At 40.3% G+C, this 16,978-nt stretch overlaps 1 protein-coding gene across 1 annotated transcript in view; it reads right to left on the bottom strand.

The window, feature by feature from the left end:
- Positions 1-12,819: 12,819 nt before the first annotated feature.
- Atp6v0d2 (ATPase H+ transporting V0 subunit d2) overlaps positions 12,820-16,978 on the bottom strand; it is a 41,531-nt gene continuing 37,372 nt past the window's right edge. The window contains exons 6-8 of the mRNA XM_075968026.1: positions 14,618-14,794; positions 13,253-13,327; positions 12,820-13,150 (exon numbers count right to left, since the gene is read on the bottom strand). Coding sequence (XP_075824141.1) covers positions 12,989-13,150; positions 13,253-13,327; positions 14,618-14,794 — 414 coding nt within the window. The 3' untranslated portion in view covers positions 12,820-12,988. The remainder of the gene's footprint in view (positions 13,151-13,252; positions 13,328-14,617; positions 14,795-16,978) is intronic.

The raw sequence follows: 16,978 nt of genomic DNA, 5'->3' as shown, positions 1-16,978 counted from the left end.
AAGAGTTAACCACTTATTTACATATTTTAGAGTCCTATGAAGCTTTTCCTTTTCCTTGCCTTACATTTTTTCTCTTATACATTGTATCTGACCACTGCTTTCCCTTCCTCATCTCCTCCTAGTCCCTTCCCCCACTTCCTCTCTTCCCCACATCAGTTTCTCTTCTGTTTCCCTAGAGGGTTCATAATTGCTGCTTCAATCACTGTGAGCCCCTATGAGCTCTGCTTAGTTGATTCTGTGGGCCCGTGTTTTCCTGGTATCCTAGACCCCTCTGGCTCCCATAATCCTTCATCCCCAACTTCCGGGCTCTGCCTACTGTTTGGCTTTGGATCTCTGCATCTCTTCCCATCAGCTGCTGAATGAGTTCTGTGAATTTTGTGGTGATGTTGAGTGTTTGAACAGGCAAGCAACTGGATTCAGTGTCCCTGTCCCTTTTGGATTGGCATTTGCAGGAGGGGTGAGGTGTCATGAAGCAATCTCAAAGAATTTACATTCTGTTCTTTCAAATGTCTTCTGCAGATGCTTGTGTTTGTAGATCATGGGAATAAGGCTTTACTTAGTTGAACACTTATTTCTATTAAATCCCAACTGGTAGGGTATTGTCAAATGTCACTGCAGATGCACAGTACCTGGCTATCCCCTCAACCCCCTTGCTCAGGGAATACCATGCTTAAGGGAGACACTTAATGCAGCGGTCAGTTGTGGTGCTGATGGAAATTTGTTCTCTCAACAAACACATGGTAGATGCTTACTTTGTGGTGAGTAATTACCAATTATTAATCAGTAAAGTAAACAACAGGGTCCTGTGGCAAACCACCCTGGGGTCCTGAGGATATATTTCTGTGGGGGCACTGAGTAGGGAATTGGAAATCTCTGGGGTTTAGTTCCTTTGCCTTCCCTAAATGTGGGCAGCAAAATGTTTGTCAACAGTAATGTATAGGTTCATTGTCTAGCTATGTTTTTTTTCTTTCTTCTATGATTTAAATTAAACTTTATTGTGGGAATAATCTGCGTATTGTTCATATATATATATTATATATATATATATAATATATATATATATATATATATATATATATATATATATATATATATATATATATATATATATATATATACCAGATGCCAGGTTCTGGGCCAAATACTGAGCACGCAGTAGTAATCTAGAAAATAAATTCTCTTCTCTTAAAGAACATAGTTAGATAAGCAACACCAACATCATAAAACAAAAAATTATTTTTATACACTGTGGTTGAAATTATTACTCATAGACAGTTTTCCAAGAAAGGTGAATACAACGTGCTTACTTAAGACTGGAGGATTATTTGAGTGGGTGTTATGCAATGTTGTTATGTAATTGAGTCTTGCACAATTCCAAAGATATGAATGGTATCCTCTAGAGCTGGGCAGCATAGTAATGCTATGGCACTAAAACCTAAGGGGAGGACTGGGGAGGCAGTTCAGCAGATAAAGGTGCTTGCTATACAAACTTGGTGATGGGTTTGATCGCTGGCATCTGTGTAAAGCTTGAACGAGAGAAACAATTCCATAAAGATCTTTTCTGACCTTCACACACTTCCCATGGCAGGTATAGCCATGTACCCGTGCACATGCATTTGCACACATCACACACACACACACACACACACACAAACAATCAAACAAACAACACACACAAACAAAAACAAAAACCTCTTAAAAGTAGGGAGAATCCAGGGTTAGAAATTTTTACAGAAGAATAATAATTAGAAAACATGTATGATGGTCACAAAATGAGCTCAGAGGTTTGGCTGGCAATAACAGAAAAAAAACAGTAAGAGTGGAGGTATGGATATGGAAAGCCAAGTGGAGAAAAAAATAACAAGTCAGGCAAACACTTAACTATTCTTAATGGTGGACTGTTATCTGGAAGTTGAGATAAATCCTTTCCTCTCAAAATTGCTTTGGTCATAGTGTTTATCCCGAGAGCTAGGATGTAGCCATTAGTCAAGCCCTGGAACGCAATAAAATGGGCATTCTTATTTCAAAAGTGACCTGTGTCTCTGTGTGTTTTTCAATCTCCAGTCCCTTGCCCAACTCGAGAACCATCCAGTAGTGCAGGCGCTACACAGGTACAGCTGTGACACAAGAAAATAATTTCCTCTTTTACTTTAGGTTCATCTAATAGGATGTCTTATTTTCTTTGAATCAATGATCTTTAGAGCCTATGACTTACAGATGAATTCAATAAGAAGACCATATTAGTATTTATGTATGGAAGAGTCAAAAACACTTGACATCTAATTTCATGTTAATTAAAAATCTGTTTATTTTTGTCTAACCTTTGTCTGAAAGTTATCTAAAGATTAAAATGAACATTGACTACTTGTGCTGTCTGGTGAGACTGTCCCTCTGGGCGTTCAAGGGCCATATCCTGGAGACCAAACAGGGTAAAGGGACTGAAAGGACTGTACTTGGACTCTTTCCTTGCAAAAATAGAGGGGACCCAGGAGATGCCAGGACTCCTTTAAAAAGGCCCTAAAATTCTGATTTCACAAGAGGCAGCAGAGACTCTGGAAGCTGAACTTAGCAGTACACTTCCTGAGAAACCCCTGCAGGGAGAAATGTTGTCTCCCCTCTAAGGTGAGCCACACAGTGAGCAAAATACTGGCCCATTCCAGTAAATGGCATGACTAGTAGAGGAAAAATTTAAAGGAGCCAATATAGGTTCCTAATAGGTTCCTAACCCTCTTGGAGACTTGACTCACATAATACAAAAAAAAAAGGAACATTGGTTTGGGCCCTATCTTACTTTTGTCTATAAAAAAGAAAACTTTCTATTGAGTTTTTGGGAATTTCACATAAAGGATTTGGATCCCACTCTCTGTCGCCTTGCTTCTACCCTTTGCTCTTGCAACACCCCCCCCCTGAATAAAACACCCTCAAAGCCCCAAAATTTAAAATTAAAACAAAAAAAACTAAAACCAAAATAAAATAAACAAATAAAAAATCTCAGCATGGAAGCAGTAGTGTGGCCTAGTTAGTGATGTGGGAGTGTCATATATCAATCTGTTGATTTCATTGGTTAAGCAATAAAGAAACTGCTTGGCCTCATAGGTTAAAACATAGGTGGGAGGAGTAAACAGAACAGAATGCTGGGAGGAAGAGGAAGTGAGCTCAGACTTGACAGCTCTGCTCTCTGGAGAGAGACGCCATGCTTCCCTCTCCTGGGCAGATGCATAGCTCTGCTCTCTGAGACACACGTGATGAAGCTCCAACCCAGGATGGACATAGGCTAGAATCTCCCTGGTAAGCCACCTCATGGGCTACAGCAGATTATTAGAAATGGGCTAGTCCAGGTGCGAGAGTTAGCCTAGAAGAGGCTAGATAGAAATGGGCCAAGCAGTGTTTAAAAGAATACAGTTTGTGTGTTGTTATTTCGGGGCATAAGCTAGCCAGGCGGCTGGGGTGCTGGGGATGCAGCCCTGCTGCTCCTATTACTACAAGTTAGTCACACAACCTTTAGTCCATACATCTTTGGTTGTAAGTGTTCATTGCAATGAGCCATTAGTCTGGTTCAAGGCCTCTGGCTTCTGTTAACACCCTCAATACTGGGCTCCTTTTGGATATCCTATTGTTGCCTTATGTCATGAAGATCCTGTAGTTTTGTATATGCAGGCCCAGGCCCTTCGCATGCTCCAACAGTTCATGGATGAGGTGGATGCTGGGGTCTGCTATCTCATAGTCCTGCTTCTGGGCCTGGGTGGTAGCTGGGTTGGTCAGTCTGCCAGGTTTTTCCTCATTGCCATCACCTAGGTGAGATCTGCATTGCTCTGTCTATCTCACCCAGTATAGCAGATAACAAGGAGCAGAGCCAGTTCTCCTGATCTCACACCCTAGGGTCCAGCTTCTCACACTTGCACCACGAGGGCCAACTTTACTGTTTTTTCCAGGTGAGGTGCAGGGTCCCCTTTCTGGATTGCTAAGGTTGTTTAGGGGCAGGGCTAACTCTTCTGTTCTCATGCCCCTGAGATCGAAGGGGGAGCATATGTCCCTTACTCTTGCTATCCCAGGACACGTGAGGGAGGGGGCAGGGGCAGCTCTCTTGCTCTCACTCTCCCAGGCCTGGCTCACCTGTGCTCCTGCTAACAGGGTCAGCTATATTGTGCTGCCCAGGCGAGATGTAGGGCCTGTCCTCCTTAGTGCTTCTGCTGGTGTGGTGACAATTCTTCTACTCTTATGACCTCAGGGCCAGCTCTCACACCTGCCTTGGTGATGAGGGATGAGGGAGGGAGGAGGAGGGGCAGGGCCTCCCTAGTGCTGCAGACAGGTAGAGGCAGGGCCAGCTCTGCAGCCCTATTCTCCCTGTTTTCAGTAGTAACAGGAGCCATGGACATCGACACAAACCCTGACTGCGGTAAAGTCCTGGACCAAGAAATGGCCTATGGCCACAGTTTGGGAATGCACAACATCATGGTGGCAGCACAGGCCACCCAGGTCTGTATGACCCCAGTGGGTTTTACCATTGAGACATAGCTCAGCCCCCAATTCTGATATCTCCTGAATGCATATCACTCATAAAGATGGAAAATGACTCCTTCCTTGATACTGTATCTAACTCTCCACTGCTGTGGGCCATTCAGACACAGAAGTTCTAACTGTAGCTGTAATCAGTAAGCCACGGAACTTCATGTGTGAATGCTCCTGCTAGTGATCTCCGGAATGCCTTATTGGTGGAGGTTTGAGTAATGAAATGAAAAGCCATAGCAGAGTTTTCCACGTTACTTCCTCTTCTCTCCCAGAATACTCTTATTGCAGTGGTAACTGGTCATTTTGCCAAGGAATGTAATCCTCTGGAAGATTCCTGCTCTAAATGTGGTAGAGATAGTCATATTACCAAGGACTGCGAAGAGCTCAAGAGAGAGAAAATATTGCCACAATGGTAGCAAGTTCAGCCCTCTGGTTCATCGCTCTGACCACATGGAAGAGAAGCGTTATTCTCATGTAGAATTTATACACACTCACAAAGTCTGCACCAAAATGAAGTGCTATGGATCTGGGGTAATGGATCAAGGAGCCATCAAGGACTCCATGCTATCAATGTCGTGAGTTAGGGCACCTTGAACTAGAGTGAGCAATTGAGACTATAGCCTAATTTGACTGGTGATTGCATTTGACTATTTTCACTTCTCCTCACTGGTTGAAATTCAGTAGAGAAAGACTCTATTCAAGTCTGTGAACTTTACTTGCAATGTAAAGGAAGGGAAAGGAAGGGGAGCCTGCCTTTCCTCATTCTGCTCTCTTTTCCACTGTGAAGACAGGTTTTGAAAGGGGAGAGTTAAGTCAGACCAGTAGATAGTTCTGTTTCTTGACTGTGTTCCCATGCAGTCAGTAAAAACAACTGTGAAAATGTCTATGGGCTTTTATACATAACCTAAGTTTAACATAATGATGGTCTAGGGTTGTCTGACTTGAGTAGCTATTCAATAACAACAAGTAACATATGTCCCTGGTCTTTATAGAAAATGCAGCCGAGTGACAGTAAATAAATAGGGAAAGCAAACGTGCAAGGAAAATGCCACATGAGAGGGGCAATCATTGCAGCCTTGATGTGGGACACACAAATGATGGCAAAGGTTTAGAACAAACTGTTTTCAGAGACTACATCTAATCTCCCGAGTAAACACTGATGTTTAGAGTAGCATAATTTGGCGCTACTCAGGAACTGCATAGAAGTGCATTTTCTCAGAAATCAAGATGTTATTTTTGTTTACTATATTACTTAGACAACTGTATTTCATTTTCTGTAATCAATTTTTCAAAGTCAGGTGGAATAAGCAACTGAAGTTTTAGGAAAAAAGGAAAATGTATTCTTTAAAGTATTCCAATAATACTTAAGTAGGGCAAAAGGTGAAAACTCTAACTTGAACATTGCTAAGTGAGGCATTCTCTACATTTCTAAACATCCATTTGTGCCTAATTTTCAGCATCCTAATTCAATTGCACAACTTATTTATTGATTTTGTTAGGAAAGATGTTAGCAATGAGAAAATAAAGGTATTTTTCCCCAACAAGATGTATTAAATAAAGAAAAAAAAAGGATATTTGAAGTAGTATACTAAAGTTGTTAGTTCAAGATATGACCATGGAAGTAGACTGGTGGATAATAGAAACATTAAGATATTATACTTACTGGGCATGAGGAGATGGTTCAGTGGTTAATAGCACTTCTTTTTCTTGCCAAGGATCTGGTTCTGTGAGGTCCTCTTTTTCACTGGGCCCACATGGCAGCTAACAACTATGTGTAACTCCAGCTCAGGAGGATCAAATGCTCTCTGGCTTACAGAGGCACTGCATATGTATGGTGCAAAAGCATATATGTCGGTAAAAACACCCATACACATGAAGTAAAAATAAATAAATGTTGTTGTTGTTGTTTTGTCGTTTTGAGACAAGATTTCTCTATGTAGTCCTGGCTGTCAGGGAACTCACTCTGTAGACCAGATCAGCCTTAAACTCAGAGATCTGCCTGCTTCTGCCTCCCAAATACTGGAAGGAAAGGTATATGCCACCACTGTCCAACTAATAGATAATTTTTAAGATGAAATTATGTATGTTGATTTACTCATGAAAATATTTTAGCTTGGATTTTTAGTATGGATTTTGCTATAAGACATAGTGCCTCATCTTGACACAGATAATGTAATAAATACTAATTTCTCATGTGTGAACACTCTTCAATTTGTGAACACAAATCAAATTGTGAAGGACAGGTAATTTGAAGTCCACAAAGGATACCATAAAATCATAAAAATAGCTCCTGTTGGTCCTGAAAGCAATTTCTTTGGGGAAAGCATTCTTCTTAATTTCTTATCTTTTTTGGCTGAAACTGCTCAAGTGTTTTTCACATCACTGCATATGAATAAAACGATACATTGGTACAGCACTCTGGGATAGACAGAAAAATAATAAAGGTTAGAGGATACTAGAGGTTGTGGCACCCTGAGGGCTGGGAGATGAACATCCCTCTCTACCCTGCAATCCACAGGAGGAACAATTGTGTGCTCTGACACACTAGCTGAGGTGCTCTGGGTTTAAAAATAAATGTGCCATATATTTTTCCATTAGTTTTTTTTAAAAAAAATTAATATTTAAAATGTCCTTTTCTTAAATTCTGGCTCTGGGCTGACACTTGACAGTATTACTTGATTCCTAAAAGTTAATGGGGCTGTTTTCACTTTATTTTTGTCTAAAAAGAAAACCTAGCAATTTATGTCAGCTTCTGCAATAAAGTAGACACTTTCTATTTAAAAGAAGTGCTATTCTGTTGTGTCTAGAACTATATCCTCAGAAATGGGAACCGTTTTCTGCTCACCCTTTGGGTCTGAGGTAAGTCTCTGAAGCCTAGTAGAGTGCTCAAGTCCTTGCTTCTGGGATCCTAGGATGCCAAGACACAGCCTTGGGGGCGGGGGGGGGGGGGGGCTGGCTTCCTCTGCTCCTCAGCGGCCCAACCTTGTTGCTTTCACAGTGCCTGTGAGTTACAGTTAAAGGAGGTTTTATTTTCTTGTTCCGAGTCTATTCTTCCCTAATTACATTAAGTGCTTATGTGGTAGTAATTATATCCTAGTAGATAAATATGTAGGAAAAGCCCAAAAGTGTAAGAAAAAGGAAAAGGGAAAGGAAGGAAAAATTGTTAAAATATTGTTTACTCAAAAGTGATTGATACTTTTCTTTTTTTTTTTAAAATATTTATTTATTTATTATGTATACAATATTCTGTCTGTGTGTACATCTGCAGGCCAGAAGAGGGCACCAGATCTCATTACAGATGGCCGTGAGCCACCATGTGGTTGCTGGGAATTGAACTCAGGACCTTTGGAAGAGCAGGCAATGCTCTTAACCACTGAGCCATCTCTCCAGCCCCCTGATTGATACTTTTCATTTGACATCCATAAGATAGATTTTTGCTCATTTTTCCTAAACGTCTCTTCAGTTGGCAATTCTCATGGCTCTAACCTGGAGTTCTTTTTTCTTAAGTCCTGCCCTCCTGAGTTTTCTTCTGAACGCAGTTCTGCTTTCTGTTTTGTTTTGTCCAGAGGCTTTCCTTTTCCTGTGTTGTGTTTCCAACCACTCTGGACTTTGGTGCCCCTCTCTGTGGGACTCTGGCAGGGGCAGCCTAGTCCAGCTGCTACCGATTTGAACCAATTACTCTCTCCCCACTCCTTCCTGAAAGTGGCCTCAGCCAGAACAGCAGTGGCCACTTCCTCAACACCAAAGCCGAGAATTAACGCTGCCTCTGGAAACAGATAGATTGAAGTTCCTGTTTTTCTAGATCTCTAGTGTTTACTGAGGAGATCCCATGTCAGTCCTGACTGTGTCCTACTCTCCCGCTTGGCTCATTTTACTCAGTTTTAAGCAAGCAGATGACTGCAAGATAGAACTGCTTCTCTAGGTTAAAACGAGGGAGTAGGGGAAAGCTACTTTCGTTCTCTACCGATGATAAAGCCTCAAAAATAATTTTCCCGAATCGATTGTTCAGTTCTAGAGATGGGCTTCAGGAAATACCTCTTATCAGTACTTATCTTAACCAATTCACAAAAATTTCATTTATTATTCTTGCAAAAACTAGGACTGGTGTCTACATCAATTTTAAGAAGCAGTTTATAGGTACTTTGAATTATAATTTCAATTTAGTTGGAGCTCAAAGTAGTCATGCCCTCAGCCCCTCCACCCGCCTCAGGACTGACATGCTTCACTTTGCTGGCCAGGGGTGGAGTACTTTTCCACCTACACAGGGGTCTCCTCCTTGCTGCCTGCTTGTTCTGCTCAGTAGATAAGAGCATCTCACCCTTGGTTAAGAAAAGTACACAGAGTACTTGCATTTTGTTTACTTGTGGGTGGGTGGCTGGGTGGGGTACAAATGCCACAGAGCATAATTTATGAGATACTAGCCTTATATCAGCAATGAACATTTTAACATCAGTCCTTAGAATAAATTTAATAATTTGGATTCACATGTAGTTTAGAAATCTGATGGCCACTAAGACATAGTCTCTTAGAATAATGAATATCTTCACAGCCACATAGTTTTGCATAAAATCTTTGACTGTAGGACAGAAAACTCAATTGCAGAGGCTGAGAAAGGAAGTACTGATAAGAGGTGTAATTTATGAGAAATTTCACTTTAGGCATAAATGGAAAGGATTTTAATTTTTAAAATAATTGACCTGTGAGATAGCTCAGCAGGTGAAGGGTTGAGTACAATCCCCAGGTCCCACATGGTGGCAGGGAGAGAATGGATACCACAAGTTGTCCTACAGTCAAAGATTTTATGTAGAACTATGCTGATATAAGGCTAGTATCTCATAAATTACACCCAGCACAGGGCATAAATTGTGATATTGATTGTGTAAAGCACACACTTTACATTACTGTACAATTTTGTCTGTTCCCCGCCTCCCCCTTCTTCTCCTCCTAACATTAAACAATGGTGTTTGTTTTTAGATGTTCAGTAAATGTCTTAACTGTGCAACTACTAAATCTCACTCCAGTCCTAACAGGTTCCTGACCACAGATAGTTGGAAAGAGGTCTTGTAAGATCATGATGACAATGCTAAAAGGAGTGAGGAGGGACAAGGTATGAGAAATATGCAGAAGGAATGAATCCATAAGTAAGACTGGCTGCTGATTGGAAGGCATCTGGGGAGTGGAATTCACTAGACTATACTATTCCAAGATGTGGTACAACAGATGACAGAGATGGAAACTAAGAGGTTAATGAAGTATTGGAAACAGAAGAGGGAAAAGAATGGTGAAGGTGACAGCTTCAAAAACAGAATAAATCAGGTGTAGTAGCATCTTTTTGTAATCTGAATACATGGATCTAAAGGCACAAAGACCAAGGGTATGGCTCCATATCAAGACTGTCTCCAAACAAACACAAAGATAGAAGTAAATAAATTCTTGTCTCCTTGTTTGCTATGGTTCAGTTTCTTTTTAAGATTCAAGACAATCTACTAACTATAAGCCCCTATAAAATGAAATAAAACAATAGGTTACATATGTCCAATATCTAATGGCATAGAATAAGTGTTTCCATTTCAAAAATGAAGAACAGGAGGATATAAAAGAAATACTGAAACCCAAAAGGGAACATGTCAACCACTGTTTCCCCATATGCAGCATCTGGAGCTCATGATAGAATAATGTGGGTTCCAGTGGCCTTTGGCATTCTTGCTTCTCCCATTCTGCTGACTTCAGCTCTCTCTCTCTCTCTCTCTCTCTCTCTCTCTCTCTCTCTCTCTCTCTCTCTCTCTCTCTCTGACTGGTTCCACTCTGTGTCTATAACTTACTTCAGTAGATATCCCATAACATCCCTGGCATCTACAACATCCTAGAACCCCCATCACAGCTTGGCCTTTATCTTCCTTCCACACAGTTGTCTCGCAGGACCTTCTTGTGGAGAATATAATTCTGTCAAGTATTGCTTGGCCTTAGAAAGTTTCTAGATCCTTGGTGCAAGACTCTCTGACTCCATCACTCTTACATATTTCATGCATGCAAACTGATTTCTCCTAGCTTAAGAAGTATCATGCCTCCCAATCTCTGTCCCTTGGTTGCAGTAGTCTCTCTGTACCTTTGAGACTGAACATGAAAAAAAGCAAAAATAACAAAAAGAAAATTCAAACAGTTCCCCAGGGAATTGATTTTGAGTATAGAGTCCCTTGAGTTCTTCTGGCATTCCCAACTTAAACATTATTCTTTCAAATTAATTTTCACAAATGAGATCCTTTGACCAGTTGGGTCATGCCCTCAGGGCACCTTTTCCATTGTCTCAGGGCAAAGCAAGAGGACTCTCTTTAATGGTGCTAATCTTTTTAGCAAATATACACCTACCTTGTCTGTTATTTCAAATTGTTCATACTACTTTTTGCCCTGAGTCCGTGTTTTCATGTCTTTCTGTTCTTGTTGCTTTCTTTCATTGTAGACTTTGATAAAAGCAATGAGTAGTAACCATAACAAGGTATTCATGTTATACCTAAAATTTCTTCTTCCAAATAAACAGTCACTTTCCTTTGAATTCAGCTTCTGTCAAGTTTTCATGACACAGGCAGAATACAGCCAGATTCTTTAACAGAATATCACACGAATTTCTTCTAGCTGAGTACTCACTAGAGTGCTTCAGAAATCTCATGAGATGTGACTCTACAGTTTGGATTTCTCTTAGCATTCTGCTTTTTCAAACTCATATCAGAATGGTCTATTAAGCACTGCTTAAAACATTCCAGGGCTATTCTAGTCCATAACTTCCCAAATCTATTTCTCACAAAACCAACTTTAAAGGCCTATGAAACACATAAAAGTTTATCTCAGCAACTTTAGTATCAGTTTTCTGTACTAGTTACTTTGCTGTGTTGCTGTCACAAAAATACTCAATGAAAGGACTTAGAGAGGAGGGAAGGGTTTATTTTGGCTTACGGTTTGAGGGAACAGTGCACCGTTGTTGATAAGGTGTGGTGGCATGAGCGTGAAGCACCTGGGCACGTTGCGTCTGCAGTCAGGAAGTAGGCACTTGACTTTCTTCTCAGTCCAACAAATCATTATTTTTCCTTATACTTACAAATGATTTTTCTGCAGAAAAATGTTGCGCTCCTTTTTAAATGCATTTCATTCTAGATAGTGTATTTATATACTTTGTTAGGTATGCTTATACAAAGAATGTTCAAATTATCTCTGTAAGTTTCTTTAAATTTTATTAAAAAAATTTTTTGTGTATGTGTGTATTGCATATGTAAGGGTTAAAGGTAATCTTGCAGTACTAAGTTCCTTCTACTATGTGAACTCCTAGGGATTGAGCTCAGGTAGTTAGGACTGACAGCAAGCTCCCTTACCTGCTGAGTCATCTTGTTAACTGCACATGTTTAATTCTTTTTTTATATATTTATTTATTTATTGTGCATACAATATTCTGTCTGTGTGTATGTCTGCAGGCCAGAAGAGGGCACCAGACCTCATTACAGATGGTTGTGAGCCACCATGTGGTTGCTGGGAATTGAACTCAGGACCTTTGAAAGAGCAGGCAATGCTTTTAACCACTGAGCCATCTCTCCAGCCCCCACATGTTTAATTCTTGAAGCACAGTAAATACAGACTATATCTAAGAACACTTTTTCTATTTAAAGCAAGATTAGGGACATACTTTGATATTTTCTTTTCTTTTCTTTTCTTTCTTTTTTTTTTTTTTTTTAGCAGTTCTCTCCACTGGTCCCAGGCTTTATGAGGCAATCATACTAAATCTGTGACTTTTTTCTTCTGAAGGAACAAAATATAATTAGTGGAATTTTCTTCTTAAATAAAGTGTGACAGAACCTCAGGCATAGGTATGTATATATTTTGTTTATCAATCTGTCTCTATCTCTCTTCTGCATATTTGTATATAATGTGTGTGTGAGAGGGGGGAGACGGGAGAGGGAGAGAGAGAATCTAATTTATTAACATATTTAGCCACACTAACATCTTGGAAATCTGTCTTTCCCAGGCTTATCAATCCTAGTGCCTTCACCAAACGTAGTGTATGATGGCTACACACAGCCTTGCATTTTTGTGAATTGATGGAAAAAGTGAACAGCTAACCAGTAGATCAGACACTCAGTGTTTGAACTTGGAGAGAAGAATAGAAAAGGAAGAGTGAAATACTTGTTTAGGTATGATTCTAACATAACTAAATGAGAGTATGAAAAATGCTATCAAGTCAATTAAAATGAATGTGTAGGACCAGTGAGCAATGAGATATAAACATGAAAAAATGATTAATATTTGCTGAAAATAAGAAGGTACTACTTGGTTTCATGTTCAGTTTATTGGGCTCTCAGGGAACATACAATTCATGGAAAGGAGATATGACTTACTTTTGTATGATCTCGGTAATGTAAGACACAATCACTTTTCCTTCCTCAATAGCTTCTTTTCAACATGTATAATTTTCTGCATTCGAGGTCTTGTTACTGGTTTATAAAATTGGAATGTAACTATTGATTTTAGTTCGATGTCTCTGTGAGATGCATTCTGCTATCCACACGATATTTCTCATCTCTTGCTCCTTCAACTTTACATATGCATAGAACACACCATAGTGGAATTGCCTGTTGAATGCCAGAACATTCATTTCCACCTAAGGAATGAAAAGGTGACATGGACCATCAGCAAAAGAACATTTAAAACCCATGATAACAACAAAAGCATATAAACCATAATATTTCCACTTCTGCCGTACCTCTCGCTCATAGAAAACATCTTCCAATGTCTTTCCCCCAGGGCCACCTACAGCCTCAAACAAAGGCTTGTAAACCTTAAAAACAAAGACAAGAATTTAAATGTAAAGGATATTACATCTCTCATAAATTCATATAAATGCATTTCCTTAGAAATATAGATATTGGAGTGTGTGTGTCCTTTAAAGAAAATTTGTACAGAAGGCCTGAATGCTCTTTCACTTCCTGACACCCCCATTCTCCAAACAAATCCCAACAAACAAAGAGGTGAACAAATTTTTTACTTTCTCACTTGAAATCTGAATGGGCTACAAGTACAAGGGAAACACCATATTTTTCCTAATGTACATTGTCATTCTCATACATAAAAACACTAGGCTTAGTGAACCCTTGCAGTTTGACTAGTATAGGTTTGTGAGTCCTTGAGATGACACCCAATATATCTCATGGAATTTCAAGTGCAGAAAGAGTAAAAACTGGGGAGAAGCTCAAATTTTAACATTATACTAAAGTGTTGCCCACAATCATAGATGAAAGACTAAGAAGGTTTATAGATACTGTTTGCTGGCTGTTTTACTGGAAGGATTTAGAAATCTACAAGGAAACACCAGGGTCACTCTTAAACTGAGGAAGTGAACTGCGGGATATACATGTGATTACCCACAAAATTGAGGAAGTGAATCTGGGGAAGATGTATGAGGAACTCTAGCCTGTCTTAGAGTGCTGAGGGCAGAAGGAGGGAAAGCCAGTGAGCAGTTCCCTTCCTCTCCCAGTTTCTTCCTGTCAGCAAAGGGGTTGGGGAAACCCATACATATCCCATGTTCTCCTGTAGTCCCTATAGATGTTCTGTACTGACTCTGCTTTCTCAGTGAATATATTTTTAAAAATTTTTATTGAACTATTTTTCTCCACTCCCCTTCTTTTCTCCCCACTCCCCTTCTACCCTCTTCCATGATCCCCATGCTCCCAGTTGACTCAGGAGTTCTTATATTTTTCTTCCAGTGGGTATTTCAAAGAATGATTGAGGTCAGGCTGTTTGATGTAACTTTGACATGAACTCTCACTTCCAGGAACTTGTCCCAGCCTCTTGGGGAAGTTGCTTTATAAGGTATTTCAAGACGTACTCAGTAGATAACCACTCCTGGGAGATTTAAACAAGGGCTTTCTTGGCAGGATCTTAAAAGATGCCAGCCGGCTTGGCCTAGAAACTTGAAGTGTTTCTCTGGGAGGCATAATTACAGAAAGAGGCACTGCTTGCTGCAATCTGGATATCAGTTTGGATGAGGTGTTTAAATGGATGTGTGAGCTTCCAAAGGGCCCATGCTGAAGTAATGCAAGGCACTCAGAGTGCTGGGGAAATCACTTACTCCATAATTATCTGCTACTCTCTTCATCTGCTCAAAGTCTTCAGCTTGAGCTAACAAGTGCAGTCCCTCAGGATAGAGCTTGCCACAGGTGGGGAAGAGGGTCTCCCTGTCTTCTTTGCTCAATTCAGTGCCAAATGAGTTCAGAGTAATGATTAAAGCACGTCTGTCGGCCTCAAACTGAAAGTGAAAGGCATGAGAACAGCAAATCCAATAATCTTTTACACCACATGCTACATAAAGAATTGCATCTCTGAAGTGATCTGCTTTCCATGTTTACTTACAATGTAGGCATGTCTCACTTATGTCCCTTTAGCTCCCCTTGAAAAGGTGTAATTTGCTTGGAGAGATTGCCCTGCCCTGTGATGGCCTATGACTTTTGAAACCCCACCAAGCTTAATTTCCCAGGCTCCCTGCAACAAATTACTTACATATTATGCTCAACGTAGGTCACAAGAGTAATGAATGTGTTTTCCGTAAAGGTAGTAGTACTAAAGTGCACAGAGGGACAGAATAAGGCAATGCAAGTAAACATGTCTGCCAAGGTGTTTGAACAACAAAAATGTGCAACACTACATGTTACTAACCCCTTTTAACTGTCCTGTTACTATTGTTGGTGTTATTGTTTGCGATGCTGAGGAACCAATGTTAGTTCCTGCCAAGATGGCCAGGCTGCCTTAGTTATGCGACCCATGTACCCTTTAAAAAAGTGTCCCTCTGTCACAGTTCTCTGTTTTTGCTCTCTTGCCTCTCTGTCTGCTTGCCTTTCTCATGTCCATACTCTGCTATCCTCACCCCTGTCTCCCAATAAACCTCTTGCATTAACTCTGTTGTATGTGGTGTGTTTGTTCTCTTAGTGGCTGGCATACCTTGGCAGGGTCCTTTCATCCAATCCAGGGCCTCATGCATGTCACGCCAGCTCTACCTTTGAGCCACATCTCTAGTCCTATTTATTTTATAGAATTAAATGTCATACTACAGACCATCTTTACTTCATGGTTTGGGGTGTGTGTGTGTGTGTGTGTGTGTGTGTGTGTGTGTGTGTGTGTTTAATGACCTACCATTAAATGACCAACCTCTGATTCTAAGAATCTCTGTAGCTAAGAATCATGTGGCTTGGGGTGATTTATCTTCCTTGTAAGGTCTTATTCTTCATGATCCTTAAGTAGGTCAGTATGTACTGATGACCAGTGCTGAACACCATAGACTGCTGAGCTCTTACTCCATCAATCCTGTTTCCAATAATCATGCTATCTTTCTTGAGATTTCATTCCTATTCCTTTGTTCTCCATGTTTCTGCTATCTCTCAGTTTTCCTTATATCCACATTAAATATTCCATCATCCTCTTCTCTTTTATCCTAAAATATATCTGTATATATTCCTTATATATGTATATAAATATATAAACATATATTTACCTTTAACCCATTGAGTTTGTGCTTCCCATATATGAATGGGTATGAGGTCATTCACCAGATTCACCCATTCCTACCACACCACATCTCTATAGAAAAGTAATTCTCTCTTCCCCAGCAGCCACATCAGCCACTAATAGCTCTTCAGCAGGGGTTGAGCCTCAGGTACTCTTCTCTACTCCACCCTGGGATTGGAAACTGAGATGGTCCCATGCAGGTTACACATAGGTAACTACAGCTGCTATGAGTTGTGTATGTACCAGCTATGTCATGTCCAGAGGAAAGCATTTCACCGCACTCCTCCCCATCTACTAGTTCTTACATCTTTTCTCTTAGGCCCCCTTTCTCTCCCTCAAGGGTCCCTCCTCTTCTTATCTTAAATATTGGTGGGCTCAGAAGTTCTTCTCCAGGTCCTTGAAGTACTTTATTCTTACTATGTCATTCTAACATCTATCTCTGTACTTTTCCTTTTCCTACTCTTAATTCTTAGAAGAGCCTTGTCATTTTTATTTGCTGTTTATTTTTGGAATCAATGCTCGTCACACAGAGTATTCTAACTCTCTACTGAATCTAACAGAACAGCCTGACTGATTTCATCACTTTTGAATTCTCTACAATATTTCCTACAGTGGTGCTACTTGAAGTTGTGACTCAGTAGCTTTGACATCAGTGAAAGTTAAAAATGCAGACTCTCAAACCACAGTCTATAGTTAAACCTACTGAACCACACTCTGCCTTTTAAGAAGACCCCAAGGCTGTTCACCAGCCCAAGAAAGTTGAAAAGAAGGACCTGAGCTGTCCTTCATCACTTTCCACACTTACTAGTTAATAACAAAGCCGGGCTTGCAAAAGCTCTACTGGAACACTTTTGTTAGAACCGGTGTTTCTTATCAGGAGAGAGTGCATTTCCACTGGTCCTTTTGATTGCTCTCATGGGACTTATGGGTG

Source organism: Microtus pennsylvanicus, chromosome 3 (genome assembly GCF_037038515.1).
Source record: "Microtus pennsylvanicus isolate mMicPen1 chromosome 3, mMicPen1.hap1, whole genome shotgun sequence".
Classification (NCBI taxonomy): Eukaryota; Metazoa; Chordata; class Mammalia; order Rodentia; family Cricetidae; genus Microtus; species Microtus pennsylvanicus.
Note: the sequence above shows the minus strand (reverse complement) of the source record. Positions and strands in the feature narration are given on the sequence as shown.